Source organism: Anneissia japonica, unplaced genomic scaffold (genome assembly GCF_011630105.1).
Source record: "Anneissia japonica isolate Jap-2015-1 unplaced genomic scaffold, ASM1163010v1 scaffold288153_len396733_cov185, whole genome shotgun sequence".
Taxonomy (NCBI): domain Eukaryota; kingdom Metazoa; phylum Echinodermata; class Crinoidea; order Comatulida; family Comatulidae; genus Anneissia; species Anneissia japonica.
Window position 1 is genome coordinate 289,279 of NW_022705851.1, and position 15,969 is coordinate 305,247.

Below are 15,969 nucleotides of genomic sequence, written 5' to 3' on the forward strand. Positions count from 1 at the left end.
CCTACCCGACGGGGGGGGGGGGGGAGGCTGTAGCCCTGCCAACCCCCCTAGCACCACCACTGCCCGTACGCCCCCACTTCCCGTCGCACCCCCTACGTACGGGCCTTGTTACTATCCCCAAGGGAAAATGAAATGATTCACAGTCCGATCTAATGGTGGAGTGGACAGCACAGACCAGTCCTCACAAGCTCAATATTATCTTGATAAACATTACAGTTGAAGGAAAAATCGTCTCTAATATGCAGACACTACCCCATAGATAGGTCTTTACGTTGAATAACGTAGGCCCTAGCCTTCGATTTTCACTTGAGAATCCGGGACCGACCACCGAGCCAGGTTGCGGAGAAGCCAATAACGACAGCTGTATCGTGATGCAAATAAACGGAGCTCTGACAGCTTAGGTCTCAACGATCTAATGTTAATATAGACGAAATGTTAACCTCTTACTTTGAAACGATCAAAAACATGTCACAACTTGTAGGCGATTTTGAAAGGTAGAATGGGAATTACAGTTTCGATTTATTTGTATTGATTTGTATTGCTGTCTCTTATACACATCTAGATGTGTATAAGAGACAGGTATTGGGGTTTCAATTCAATTGTAAGTTAATAATACTAGAAATTGCAAATTTCAAGTGAAGTGCTGCGACTGTCTCTTATACACATCTAGATGTGTATAAGAGACAGAATGAAGGGTTGCTCAATCTCCTTGCCATACAAATTACAGCTCCCACTGACGTCTCAAGTTTTTCTCGCAAATCTGACTACAAAACCATATCCAAATTTCACGTTCCACTTTTGACCCTGAGTTGTGCTTCGCACTCGCCGCTGAGGGTGGCGTTCCGGGAACCCTGCGTCTAGGCTCTGATTGGAGCATGAGTATGCAGAAACTGGGTCAAAATTACTCTTAACATAGTTTATTATTGGACATGGTGCTATCAGCCACTGATCATCTGTCAACACACTGTACTTGGCATGCCTGTCAATTGAAATGAACCTTGGCACATTCCATTTTACAGAAAAATTCCACTACCACAGCATAGAATATATATCTGCACAAGCTCAGTATACTAAAAAATGAAAGAAATCTTTCGCAAACATTAGAACAGTGTTGCATCATAGCATTTGTTTTAACAATACATATTATTTTTGGCAAGATAATTTAAGGAAGCCCTCAAACAATATTATACGCAATTTGAAACTAACAAGACAACATGTACAATCTATAGAAATATGTTTCGTTATTTTGTTAATCTTGGCACTATAAGAATTTTAAAAATTACTCTTATTCATTTTCTATTGATAATCAAAACTGTAGGAACTCAATTATAAAGTTAAATGAAACAAGATTTTCTCATGATAAAATAGTTTGTTTTCAAAATTGGATTACAGTACAGTATGTCTATTATGGTCATTTATTCAATATTCTTTATTATAGATAGCTATCTAAAGTAAAACTATAATGATACTGTACACTGTAATGGTAGAGGTTGATATAGTCATAGACAGACAGTCGAATAGATTCAGGGAGATGATTAGATGACAGACGAATACTGAAGTTCCTCTTGTATAAGCCCTCCCTCTGATATAAGCCCACCCTTCCTTGCTATTTTATGCCAAATTTTACTTATCAGCCTTTTCTCATGCAAAACTTCAGAAACTAACCCTTGTAAATAATTGTATCATTTTGTATTTTCTGTTTTATTTATGTCCTTGATTAATTTTTTATTATATGTTTAACTTTTATACTAATTTTATTTTTGCATCGGGAAGACGAATTTTACTTGTTTTACGTACCAGTGACAATAAAAGAATCTTGTATCTTGTAAAAGCCCAGACTACTATCTGAATGACAAATAAAATAAAATATTAGTTTTGGATTAGGCAAGCATTGCTGAAAAATTGCCTTTTGATTAAAAATGAGGATTCCCCTGGTGCAAGCCCATTCCCCAAAATCGGGCTGATTTTGTGTTCAGTGAAGTGGAAGTTTACTTGGAGAACTGTAGTAGATTGGTAAAAAGGTTTATACATTCTAAGTGATTAATATAGGTGATACACCAAGAAAGTAAAGAACTGATACAGTTACAGTACCAATAATGATACTCTACAAAATAGCATGCATGCAAAATACAATGCAAAAATAATGTCAGATATAATTTAGCATTTAAAAATAAAATGTTTATCAGCATATACATTTTTTGAAGTAAATAAATAATAAATTACATCATCATTGGTAAAAGAAAGACCTCACATGAACCATGTGGTTGTTGAACCCCAAAATTAGAGTGAAGATAAGTGGTGGTGCTGGTTGTGGTTGATCCCGGTGTATGAACCAATGGTAGGCCTACTCACATCCTGTGGTTTAAATGAAAAACTCTCTAGGTAGGAGTATTACAGTAGTACCTGTAAGGATATCCATACATGAGCTTATCCGATAGGAGTTTTAGATATGGAACTAATAAAATAGTAAAACTATTGTGACTTTGACTAAATCAGTACTAACAGGCAGTACAGTAGTACCAAGGAGTGGTAGTACCAGCATTTCTACACTACCTCAGTTTGGGCCAACACTGTATACTTTACCAATTATACTCAGTCTAATAAGGCCTGCAACCAGGTAAATGTGGAGGGGGGTTTTCTATATTAAGTCAAGTTTAACAAACTCAGAAGTGTTTCTTTGATAGAAAAAGGTTATGATAAAGTACAACTACAGTAGTAAACTGTAAAAAAAGTTTTGGTTGGGGGGGGGGGCGGTGGGTAGGCTCGGCCGAATCCCAAAAATCCCGCTGGTTACAGACCTACAGTAACTAACTGTTACCCAGTGAATACTACAATATATTTTTCTGAGTATTGTTGTTAAGGGTTGTTAAGGGTTGTTAAGGGTTGAGCATTTTCTAAAGATTATGAAACAAACTTTTTGAGATACAGTATTCCTCCCTCTTAGCTAAGAGTCTTGAAAAGGGGAAGGGGATGATGTGGGGGATAGGGAAGTGGGGAGATAGATAATTAAGTGAGTGAAAAATAGATGACCTCTCTATGTATGGTTGGTTGATTGAGATTCAGTTGCATAACAATACTGAAGTGCATTTCAATCCACTGTATTGTCTATTGTGAACCAATCAGAAAGTACAATGGGCTGCAAGAAGCTTGCTATTTTTGTACCTCCATGCTTTAATTATTTAAGACATCAACTCAATTGGACAGGAATACTCAGCCTTTAAGGTTTTTCCCTATGGGCCAGGACCAAAGAAACTTGCAGACTCTATTCTTTTTTATTATTGACACAGGTGGTGGTGATTCAGAAGTGGTACAGTATTTAATAATTTTAAATTTATTTAAATTTTGTGTTTTATTATATGCATTTGGGATTACCGTATGTACTTGGTGGTGCCCATTAAAATAGTTATCTTGACAAAAGAAGCAACTTTGTCATACCAGCAGTGAGTATGTTTCTCCTTTGTGCGTGTTATTCTTTTGAATATATTTTGGCCATGTCTAGAGAGTACTATGTTTCCTTTTATTTTTTTTTGAAATCCCCATTTATATATATTTTATATATTAATATACAATTACTACTGTAAAAATATTGTTTATATTTGGAATAAAAGTAATCTTTATTTGTCTATGATGAAATAACAAAAAAACAATTAATTGTTCTTCGGATTAGACAACATTCATTGAGCATGTGTGTCTTTGATTGTAAGAACTTTTATATTTTTGCCAGCAAATAAGTAGAACTTATTTATTATTGTTATCAAATATATTTAATAGTCTAGAAAAGATTTTCTCAATATAATTGTATATTTGAATCAAAGTATTGCATAGTTAATATACTGTAGATATTGCAATTTCCTAAAATAGAATGGGAAACTAAATATTAGATTTGATAATAAAACTATAAATTAGCTCAGCACAAAGTAATATTAAAATTAAATTGAGTTTTTAAGCCTGCCCCTGTTGTGCATGGCAGTTCAATCTTCAAAAGTTTATTGAAAGTCCATTTTCCTTTGCGGCTAGATGATTATGAGTTAGAGGTAAATGAACTCTGTTCTATTTAAACATGCACTTGAAAAGACTGCTATATCCTGTTCACGGGATCTTTGAAAATTGATCACAACCTCTTGCGATTATCATAAAAAAGAGCCCTCAGTGTTGTTTCCGAACTTTTAAACACTTCCTGTCATCATTCTTGCTATGGATGCTTTCTTTATACCATGATATTGTAAGTCATTTAATTGTTTATACTGTATATTAAACTTATTTAAGTTACTAGAATTGTAGTCATAGATTTGCAATACTTACATAGTAAACTGGTAGACCATAACCTTTCATGTAGTATTCTAAGGAAAGTCATTTTAATTATATAATTTAATAATTTTATATAACTTGTAAGTAAATTAGTACAATATTGTACTGAGAATAATTAATTTATTATTTTGTAGCAAGTCAGAGTAACTCTTGATGCACCATAGTTACCAATTTTTCAATATTGTTGTAAATCTTAATTTTAATTGGTTAAATGTATGTTAGCATGTACTGTATACTACTGTACTTGATTTCTACAGTACATTACAACATGTCATTGGGAAAATCAATTCAAATTTTAGTTATTCCTATAGATCTGACCATTTTACTAAGTTTTAGATACCTACAGCCTTCAACAATATCACTTGGCCAGAGACTATTTCATTTGTTTATGAACTCACTGTGGTTAGACCTTTTCATTTGTAATTTTATTTTTTATTTTATTTATTTATTGACACTTCACCTTTAGAACGGTGGCACACACAACTCTTGTGGTGCGATCTAACAACAATAACAACTAAGATACAAAAGTAACAACCAATACAAAAACAAATCATATAAAGAAAATCAATACTTGGAGTATGTATTATACTTTCTTATCTGAGATTAATCAGTGGACCTTTCGGTTTTTTAAGAAAAGCAAATTAACCAGGAATGCAAAAAAAAGGAAAGTCAGTAGCATAACTCAAAAAGTTGTTAACTACAGTATGAGCTTAAATTTTCGAAATGTAAACTAATAAAAAATGAAATCAAAATTAAAACAGGAATTACAAAAATCAAGTAAAAAATAAGAAAAAGCACCATCATTTGTAATGTTTTCATGATTGGTTTACCTTTACTATGATGTTTATTACTTGTCTTTGTTTGATTGTTTATTTTGTACATGGATATATTATTAACAATACCATCACATTTTATATTGGTTTTAGTGGTGGTAGTGAGTGAGTAAGTAAATGTAAAATCTTGTAAATAGGCCTACTATAGAATTTATACTGGTAGTGAGTAATTTACACTATGAAATAGAAGTATCCTACTTTATAATATATTAATTTGAAATTGACTTGCTCATTTTTGAAGTAATAAAAAAATTCTAAATTTGAACATAAAAATTGACATATTTAGAAAATGCTTTACCCATAAATTTTATGACGAAAAATAGGAAAAACACTTCCATTCACAGGAAATGTTAAATTATTTTTTATTATAAATCCAGTTTAAAAATCAGGGTACACATCATTATAAATACAAAAATGTCTGTGTTCTCGGGTATTAAGTTAATTTAAAAATTATTTACGATTTTCACTATCAGAGGTTCTTTAAATACAAATTGCTTATAAGAGTTTTTATCATTAAACATTATTTTGTGTTAATGATTTAGGCTTTTTTTTTTCGGTTTTGGAATTTTGGAAGTGTGACACGAAAGATGTATATAAAACACTTACTGTATATGCAAGCTATGATTTTAGCTGTATGGATGTTTGTCTTGCTGATGTTGCAAAGGCAGGGGTCTGTGCTTGTCCACTCAAGGGTCCTTACATCCCTCTGTCTCTGCCATGAATATACAGTCAGTAAGTTCATATCATATGAGTGTTTTTGTTCATGAATTTCAGTTTTTCTTCACCAAGGCTATGAGGAATTATTTTCATTTTCTGGGTCATTTATAATAAGATTAATTTCTGAGGAAATGAGGTTTTCTGCGTATGATCCTTGACTATTGCAGTTGTAATCATTATCTGTTATTTTCACACGGGTTCACCCAATAATTGTTGTGTAAACATTATTAAAGCAGTTGTATTATTTCTTATTTTTTTGTATTTTGTGGCCAGCACTTTTATTCATCAATATATTATAAATACAACAGTAAAATTATTCATTCAATACATCCATCAATAAAATTAATAAGCCTACATAAGTAGGACTTTCAATACCAACCAGCCTTTTCATATAATGCATTTATTTTAATATTTTATATTGTTTTTTTAATTTATTCATTACATATATTCCATTTATTTATTTGTTTCATCATACATTCATTATTTTGTTCAGTATATCCATTCATTATTGTTCATTCATTTTTTCAGCTCGATCATTATTTCATTCCTTCATATTGTTTACTCAGTATTATTGAATTTATAGATTGTAATATGCTAAATAAATCAAAAAATATAATTCAATATCCGAATTGCTTACTAGTTTATTAAGAAGCCTAAATTATTAAATTAATTAATTAGATTTTTTTTTATTAATCATCAATTGCTAATGTAATATATTACTGTTTTATCATTAATACAGTATTAAGTTATTAGATTTCAATTTAAAAATTAGATTAGAATGACACATTTGCGTTGTACAGTTCAATGGATCATGGCGGTATAAAAATATATAAATTTTTATACCTCCATGAATGGATGAATATGCTGATAAATAAGCCTGTAGAATTCTTACACTTTTTTTTTAAATAAGAACACATTTTTTAAGAACACAGAGGCTGAAATTGCTTAAAAATTAAGAACAAAACAAGAACAAATTGAGGTTGAGGTAAATTGTCAAATGAGGCAAAATAAGTAAAAATTGAGGCTTAGGTAAAGATGTCAAATGAAATTTTTATTTTTTTTTTAAGTAGGAAAACCGAAAAATTATATCTGTACGTTATGTGCATTAGGTGTGACTATGTAATACCCTCTATACAGTAATATAGTACAGTAGGTACTGTCATTTTGGGCCATTATTATGAGGCCTTTTTTCTGGGGAATTTTTGTCCGGGGATTTTTTCAGGGGCCATTTTTATCTACATTCCAGTATAGTAGTTTACTGCTGTACAATAATAATTTTCTATGTTTGAAAAGTGTTTAAAGTAAGAACAAAATAAGAATATTTTGAATCTGAAATCGGCCAAAAAATAAGAACATTGAGCCTGGGTAAAAAATGTTACTGTTTCTTATTAAAAAAAAAGAAGTAGTGTATCCCATATGATTGTGCTTCCTCCAGCAATGGCAATTGCTCCTCGGGAGAAGTATTCTTAGTGTGAATCACACCTAGGATAACCCACTAAGTCTGAAGGTTTGTTTCCGGTGGGGTCCTTCTGGTTGTGATTTGGGCAATACGGGGTAGGCCTACACCGGAGACAATCCCCTACTCTTTTCCGAAGAGTGTACTGCGTTCTTTAACAAATGGGCTATAATGCACATGGGACCAACAGCTTAAACGTCTCATCCGAAGACGGTGTGCTATTGTAACTTGCATTACAGCCCTCTAGCTGGAACACAGGAGAGGCAGCGATGGGAATTGAACCAGGAACCTACAGATCTCCACGGTTCAGTGCACACACAGCGGCTACCACCAGCTTAGTCGACTGAGCTAGTTGCTCTCTGCCTCCACTATCAAAGCTTGATATCCAATCAAATTAGAGAGCTTCTTTTAAATTGAAGGATGATTTTTTATTATAACTAGTATTGTTGCTTGTACTTGTGAAGTCTTGACCTTGAGGTTGGGAAACCAAACCATTCCCACCGAGCCCAACCACTACCACAAAAAATCCTGTATATTTTGTGAAGTAAATTAAATATATTTTTTCTGTTAAGTATTTTATTAAGATCATTATCATGAGCATAGATAGATACATAGTGATTATCTATGAAGAAACTACTACAGAGCCTACAGAGTATCAATTAAGTGTTCCAAATGAAGAACATGATATTGTTAAATACAGCAGCATAATAATGTTGTACGTCATCGTTTTTGTTAAAATTGGTCTAATTAAAACGCATTGTTCTATCTCTATGTGTCGGGAGTTTAAAATCATGTATGAAGTGTTAAATAGGCGAATTTATTCACGTAAACCGAAAGCGTCGGTTTGCTTCCTAAGCTCTGATTGGTTGCGCATTTTTAAAAAGTAGGAGCAGTTTGAACTACTGATTTCGCTGAAGTGAAAAGCTCCGATAGAATTGTGAATGTGCATGTACCGACACTTTCAATTCGCGCAAATGATTTCCCTTACCGGCTTTATTGAGTTACGACAGTGAAATATGAATGTTAATGTTTTTAGTGATAGTTATTGCTTCCACCATTTCCTAGATTTTCATCTTACCATTTCCTTCATAACAAAGTGCGATATATTTAATGCCATCATTCGTACAGTTTTGACTCATTGTTTGTATTTTAATGTATATTATCTAAATAAAGAAGCTATATAGCATACAGTACTATTCTTACACAGGACCTAATATGCTTTAGCCCCACTTGTATTTTTAGATAAACAATGGAGAACATGTGTACAGTGGTAGTAAAGGCTATACCGACAATTCACAAACTATGGGCCGCAACCCAATTTTAGTCTCCAAGACATTTTATTAGCAGGCTTATGAATACAAGTAATTACTTTCAGTGTAAAACTTAAATCACAGATACAACTATGGTTATTTGCTACAGTACCTGCCAGCAAGGAAGTGACGATATGCACTTCAAGGTGGCATGATGGTTTGGAAAAACCCAAGTTCAAATCAAGGACTCAAATAAATTAGCTAATGATCAAACAAACCCACAAACTTATTTGCAGAAATTTAATAATGTATAGTAAATCACAATTATGACTAACAAATATGGTAATTATGACAATATAGTTCGAAGGATGCTCTTCCGCTGTCAGTTTTTGGTGTTAACTCTCAAATGTTAATTTGTTAAAATTTTCATTGCCGTTGCATCCATCAACAGAGGATGCTATACACAGTAGTCTGAAATATGATGTACCGGTTACATGGCAGTGATTTTATGATGTCGTAATCCGGTCTGAAAATTAATTGATTGCTCATTTTTGCTGACGACTAAAAATCAAAAGAAAAACTATATAAACTCATTCTTTATAATCATCATGTTCATTGACTTGTTCCTGAATTAAGAGTGTCCAGTGGCGATGCTACGTGATTGGACGGGGGTGGGGGCTACAGTAGTATTTTCTACATAATAGGAGACTCTAAAATCGATTATGTAAGCATTTGAAACCCCTATTATTGTCATACTTTGGGGGGATTTAGTGCACAAAGTTTTTCAGTATACAAAACTTTTTTTAAGTACATGAAATAAAGAGGAAATTAGTAGTAAAAATAATGATAAAAATAAGGAAATGAGGAGGATGATGATAATTATAATAATATTTATTAAAATGTAAATATAAAGAAATTTTTATCTTGTATCTTGTACTTGTTGAAAAACCAAGTGAGCAGTAGCGCTACTACTGAGATTGTTCTTACATCATCTACAAAATAAATTGTTCGTATTTTTGTTTACAGATGGAATAACGATGATGTACTGATGAAGCATTCTGGTGATTTCATTATGGAACAGAAGTACAAGGATTTAGTAAGCAGGTAAGAGATAAATAGTTATTTAATTTTGGGGATGGGGCAAGTGAAATTACAGGATCATGGGGTAATGTGTGGAAACATAAGGATTAGGATATATTTATTCCAGAGGTCAGGCGTTGGGAGAGGTCACTGTAGTAATGAGTTCTTTTAACACAGTTCTAAAGCTCTGTCCAGACTATTAAATTTTATATGTTGATGATGACATCATTTCATGACCATATATAGGCACATCATGACTATATGTGGGTATACAACAGTATTTTGTCAAAGAAAATTTGAATGTGGTGTACATATGGCCAGCTGACTTACATACGGTAAGGGAAACAATTACAGGAGAAATAAAAAATTGATATCATTAATATCATTTTATGTAATTTATTATATTTGGCATCTTCTTCACTTTCCCAGCTCAATATTTTCATCTCAGTTGAAGCTGTACCAACAGTACCAATCAAATCTGCTGACATGTACACCACTAACTGTTACAGAGGTAGGTACTGGAGGTCTGTACCTGTACCGTATTGATATTTGTACCATAATGTGACACTACTGTCATGGTACTCTATATGATACTGATATCTTCAGTCTATAAACTTGCATTACTGTACTAATTGTGATATTGGAACCATTGGCCTGCACTGGTACCATATTTTGATACTGGTACCATTGGTCTGCACTGGTACCATACTGTATATTGATACTGGTACCATTGGTCTGTACTGGTACCATATATTGATACTGGTACCATTGGTCTGTACTAGTACCATATATTGATACTGGTACCATTGGTCTGTACTGGTACCATATATTGATACTGGTACCATTGGTCTGTACTGGTACCATATTGTGATATTGGTACCATTGGTCTGTACTGGTACCATATTGTGATATTGGTACCATGGATGGTACTGATACTATATTATGGACTTCCAAGTTCAAAGTATTCAGCTCACAGTTTAAAAGAAATAGCAAGTATTTTGCCTTAAAAGTTCTGCTATATACAAATTTCTATTATACAAAGTCTATCTTTCTCTCCTTCCTTTCACTAAGTTCACTTTCTTGATGATGAGGAAATTAAGAAATTGAAAATATATCAACCTAATTGGCGAAAAAACCCTGGCCTTCTGCTTATTAAACAGATTCTTATCCACAAGGCCACTGGCTTGTTTTGCTGAAATCTTGTTGACCCAAAAATAGCTACTGCCTCTGTACACTATATACAGTATATCCCAACATTGGTTATCTAGAGAAAGAAAAAATATTTTATTTTTCTAACAATGTCTCATGGAACGAATCCTGGAACTGCAAATTGCTCGGTGGTGCGCTTTTCCATTCCTTCCCAATGTACTGTCAAATTCATTGCTAGGGGTTACTCCGGAGCGTCCGCCATTTCCAAGTGTCAAAGGCCAAATTTTTAATTTAATCAGATAAATAAATATACTGTATTTCTTCCAAAGAAAAATGCAATCCAATGATATTGAATTACAAGTGTAAAGTGGATTAGATTAAATGTAAGAGGGCAATGCTCAAAAAAGAACATAGGATGAAAAATAAACAATTAACTGGCACTTGTAGTGAGCATGCCCTAAATAATAATAACCTGGACTATTTGAGTTACTCCAGTTTGTTGCAGTACCATAGTTTCTTGCATATAGGCCGACGTTGGATGCAAGTCTGTTTTTTCTGGGCAAAAACCTATGGTCTAGTTTAAATTTGCAATTCAGTCGACTTTATGAATACTTTCAGAAAATTATATCAATGTTTTGACATTTGGTGTTGAAAAAATTGCTCTTTTGATTGCTATTTTTTTTTATAGAAAATACTATTTTACAGGTATGCAGCTTAAAAATTGTTATCATTTGAGGCATGTTGTGGCAAAATGGTTAAGTTGTTGCACATGTCATTTATTGAGTAAATGAGCTTTAAATATGGGAGCTCAAAAAATTGCCTAAAAATCCTAAATTTTTTTTCACTATAATTCAACAGTTTAATGTCTTATTAATCATGTCCCAAAGTATTAGTTCTGGAAGTGGCCAACAAATCGTTTATTTAATGTTATTTAGATAGTTAATTCTATTAAACAATGTATGCACAAATAGCTTTGGAAGGCAATTATTCAAAATCATGTTTATCTTGACTTGAAGAGTGCTGTACTTTCACTTTCAAAAACTTGAAATGTCTAATTTCAATGAATGACCCCTCATTTTAGAGATCACATACTCAGGTATCTGAAAATATCAATAACTTGAATTTCAATTTTTGCTACAACTTAGCAATTTTGCCACAACATGCCTCATTTTCGGTGAAAAGAGAATTTCCCTAGTACAGTATAAGCCCATCATAAAAATTTGCCCAATTTTGTGTTGAATGGTGAGCTAACACTAAAGGAAATATAGTAGTATTGTTGTATTATAAAGCTTACTCTTGTCTTTTAAAGGACAGCAATGGTGTGATGATGTTGCATGGTGTACTTCGCTTGTATTGGGGAGTACAGAAACTAATTCACCTCAAACAAGAAGAAGATCAAAGTTGGAAACGGATGAGTCTACGAACAGGGATTGACAACGTAGGTGATCATAAAAAGACTAACGGTGTTGATTCGAATCGGAATGCACGAATGTATAACTCGTTGATAATTGATAAAAACGACAGGGATGTTTTTGATGAAGAGCATGAAGAAGAACACATCGGTAAGGAGGAGGAGATGAATGGTCATCATAATGAAGACAAAGAATCTGCAAGGCAACAAGTAGTACAAAGACGTCGGCACATGAGAAGGAGTGGACGGACATCCTCTTTTAGTGGACATATGTACAAGCGAAAGGTTTGCTGCCTTCTGTGCTTCTTGAATAAATAGTTTTTCGCAGTTTGGTTCAGTGTTTTCCATTCAGGTTCTGAACTTTGTGGTCGAAAGTAATGCCTGGCACCCACTGCGCACGAAGGTCGTCAGCCGACGCGATTCTATAAATAACGTGATTCTATAAATAACGCAATGCGACGATGCGCGCAGCGGATCGTTTTTAATGACGATAAGTTTAGACTGCCACTGACAATGAGCAGACGGAGTCGCATGGTCTATCTCTCACAGAAAGCGGAGTTGGATTCATTGTGCGACAGTCGCACTACGCAGTGAGTGTCTGGCTTAGTACCACTTAGATACCAAGGCTTGCAGTGAGTGTCTGGCTTAGTACCACTTAGATACCAAGGCTTGCAGTGAGTGTCTGGCTAAGTACCACTTAGATACCAAGGCTTGCAGTGAGTGTCTGGCTTAGTACCACTTAGATACCAAGGCTTGCAGTGAGTGTCTGGCTTAGTACCACTTAGATACCAAGGCTTGCAGTAGGTGCCTGGCTTAGTACCAATTAGATACCAACGCTTGCACACTAAATTGTTGTTGGCCAAAAGTTTAGAGATGACCACTTGTCGTGTTGGGCTTTAGCCCATATCATCTCTAATCACGCCCCTGGTCAATATCTATTTATATTTATTGTGACGATATAAATAAATATACAAATCAATAAATACTAGCCACCCATTTATACTGCAAATCCAAATGTGGATATTTGTAGCCTTGCCAAACCCAATCAAATGCCAAGAATCAGCTTTGTTTCCCTATGTAATTTTAATCTGATTTTGTTTTTTCTTTGTTTCTTTTAGACGTCCATTTTCCGGCCAAAGTATGGAACACAGTCTAGCGTAACAGTCTCAAGTTTAATGAAAACTACAGATGTCTTGGATCTTTTATTAAGGAAATTTTGCATTGTAGATCCCACGTCAGATTTTCATTTGTATGTACTACGGCAGAGTGGGGGTAAGATATTTAAAAATTTTTTTGGGCTAGGATTTCCATAAACATATTAAATGTATTATATTTTAATATATTCTTATTCTTCACATTATAAGCTTTAAAATGATAGGTCATTTATGAGAATGAACTAATATTATTGCCAAAGTTATGAGTAAAAGTGTTACGGCTTCTCTAAAGTATGCAATACTGCCATATTCTATGATACTTACTCAGTTAAACATTTAGCGACAGTAGGCTGGTTTTGGGATGGCAAGCCTCGTGTAAGCAGAGGCATAACAACTATGTGGCTCACTGACTAAAGATACAGGTTGGGTCTCTGAATTATTTTTACTAGAGATGTGAACCAACTAACTCGCAGCTCCGTACTTAACTTCTGTTACATATCTGTAGTACAAATGTTTGTAGCGTGCATTCTTATTAATAGGGCCAGATGAAAAAATGTGATGCATTAATAGAATAATGTGTTAATAGAATAATAATGCATTAATAGATTAATTAATTTGACTTTTTCAGAGGCCACAGAGCTAAAGCCAACAGACTACCCCTTGATCCAAAGGGTCAAGCTAGGTCCTGATGAGAATGTTGCCAAAATCTTCATATTAAGTTCCAGTGATGAAGTAACCCCTGAAGTAAGCATATTAGTTACTAAATTACTTTTATTGGTAGACATGACAACATGTATTTCATAACACTTGACAATGAGAATATTATGCATGCATGGAGGGAGGCGGTTGTCGCAGAGGTTGCTGCTCAGTTTTTCAACCTTGTAGTTGAGAATTCTAGCCTTATGCTGTCTACTTCTGGCCAGGCATAGATACCTCAGCTTGCATTGTGGACTGGCTGTGAAAAATGGTTCACAGTTGGTTCCAGCCTTAAATGCAAATTGGCTACTACTTTGGCTTTGTTTTTGGAATACAATATCAAGCTCATCCTTTGCAGGGCCCCTGTAGGGTTAAAAGTCTTAACATGATGTGAGGTTGAAATGGACTGTATAGGTTTTTAGATTAGTCCTCTAAAGCCTGGTCCTAATAAAATTGCTACTGATGTTGGCTAATCTGGTACACATGCCAGTCTGTTGTGTAAGACATACTGTAGTGTAAGCTAATTCACTTACGTAAACCCTCCTTGCGCTATTTGTCTGAAGGCACCCTGAGATCAGACATTTAATATTTGATGGATGGATGGATTTATTCGGTGTAAACACACCAAGGATAACCCACAAAAGTCTCAAGACTTTCCATTTTGGTCCTTCTGGTGGTGATTTGGGCAGTACACCGGGAGACAATCCTCTATTTACCGAATAGTGTATTGTGTTCTTTAACGTGCATACGGGCCATAAGGCACACGGAACTAACGGCTTAAACGTCTCATCTGAAAGACGGTGCGCTATCGTAACTTGGATTTTTCAGCCCTCCAGCTGAAACACAAGGAGAGGCAGCGATGGGAATAGAACCGGGGACATAGAGATCTCCACGGTTGAGCGCACAAACAGTGGCTACCACTAGTTTATCCGACTGAGCTAAGCTGCTCTCGTTGTATCTTTTCAGGTCGGTCAATATGTGAACCTCCCTGAAACTGTCTTAAAAGGTATTCTAAATAAATACAAAGAAGAAGAAGAAAATGAAATAAAAAAGATCAAGTACAGGTAAGATTTAAAAATGGTATTCTTATAGAAATTTAAAGATTATGAAAGTCTACGATTATGAATTGTGGTCAGTAGTTAGTATGAATGTTATCTTGTTTCTCACATACAGTAGTAGTAGTAGTAGTAGTACAGAACCACACTTTTATGTACCTCAATTGTACGAACCCTCAGTTTTACGTACGCTCCCTACGAACGATGACATCATAAAAAGAATCCCAAAATACTCAAAACAAACGGACCTTTTCAGGGGTCCATAATGTAAAAGGAGGTTTGTTAGTTTTGTCTTTATTATTTTAATACTGTAACAATAAACAAACCATATGCACAGAATTTTCATTCAACAGCAATATTGATTGAGTCTAATTATGCGCTGATATAATCTAAAACCATGTGGACTGAGCGAGATGAACTAGGCCTGCTGTCGGTGCACAAAATAATTTCCTTCCTACTTAACTTTGTGTGAAAAACTTGTCTGATCCAATTTTCTACTCTAAGCTGTGTATGCATAATTTTGTTCGTTCAGTGCAGTGCACGTGGTTAGAATGCCCAGACAACAACGTAGTTCTGTTGCTTAGAATAGCCATGCAGGGGAATTCCTTTGTTGTATAGGTAATCTTACAATATTTTCATGTTTTAAATAAAAGATATAAAGTGATGAATTAAATAAACAGACACATGGTTTTGTTTGAACACTTTATTATGACATCGTAAAGTGATGAACACATGGTTTTATTTGTAGGCCTAGACTAGGTAAACATCGTTTGTTCATAACATATATTTATTGAGTCTTGCGTATGTATTAGGTCAAAGGTCACAACAAATTTCACCCAACCTTGATTTTACGTATGCCC

The 15,969-nt window shown here is 34.2% G+C and overlaps 1 protein-coding gene across 2 annotated transcripts in view; it reads left to right on the forward strand.

The window, feature by feature from the left end:
- LOC117105921 (ras association domain-containing protein 4-like) overlaps window positions 1-15,969 on the forward strand; it is a 28,109-nt gene that overhangs the window by 7,369 nt on the left and 4,771 nt on the right. The window contains exons 1-7 of one of the 2 annotated variants that reach the window (XM_033247223.1): window positions 3,175-3,307; window positions 9,591-9,668; window positions 10,074-10,155; window positions 12,103-12,489; window positions 13,323-13,476; window positions 13,987-14,102; window positions 15,021-15,118. In XM_033247223.1, coding sequence (XP_033103114.1) covers window positions 9,613-9,668; window positions 10,074-10,155; window positions 12,103-12,489; window positions 13,323-13,476; window positions 13,987-14,102; window positions 15,021-15,118 — 893 coding nt within the window. In that variant the 5' untranslated portion in view covers window positions 3,175-3,307; window positions 9,591-9,612. Of the gene's footprint in view, window positions 1-3,174; window positions 3,308-9,590; window positions 9,669-10,073; window positions 10,156-12,102; window positions 12,490-13,322; window positions 13,477-13,986; window positions 14,103-15,020; window positions 15,119-15,969 lie in introns of those variants that run through there. The other variant, XM_033247222.1, reaches the window with a different exon arrangement.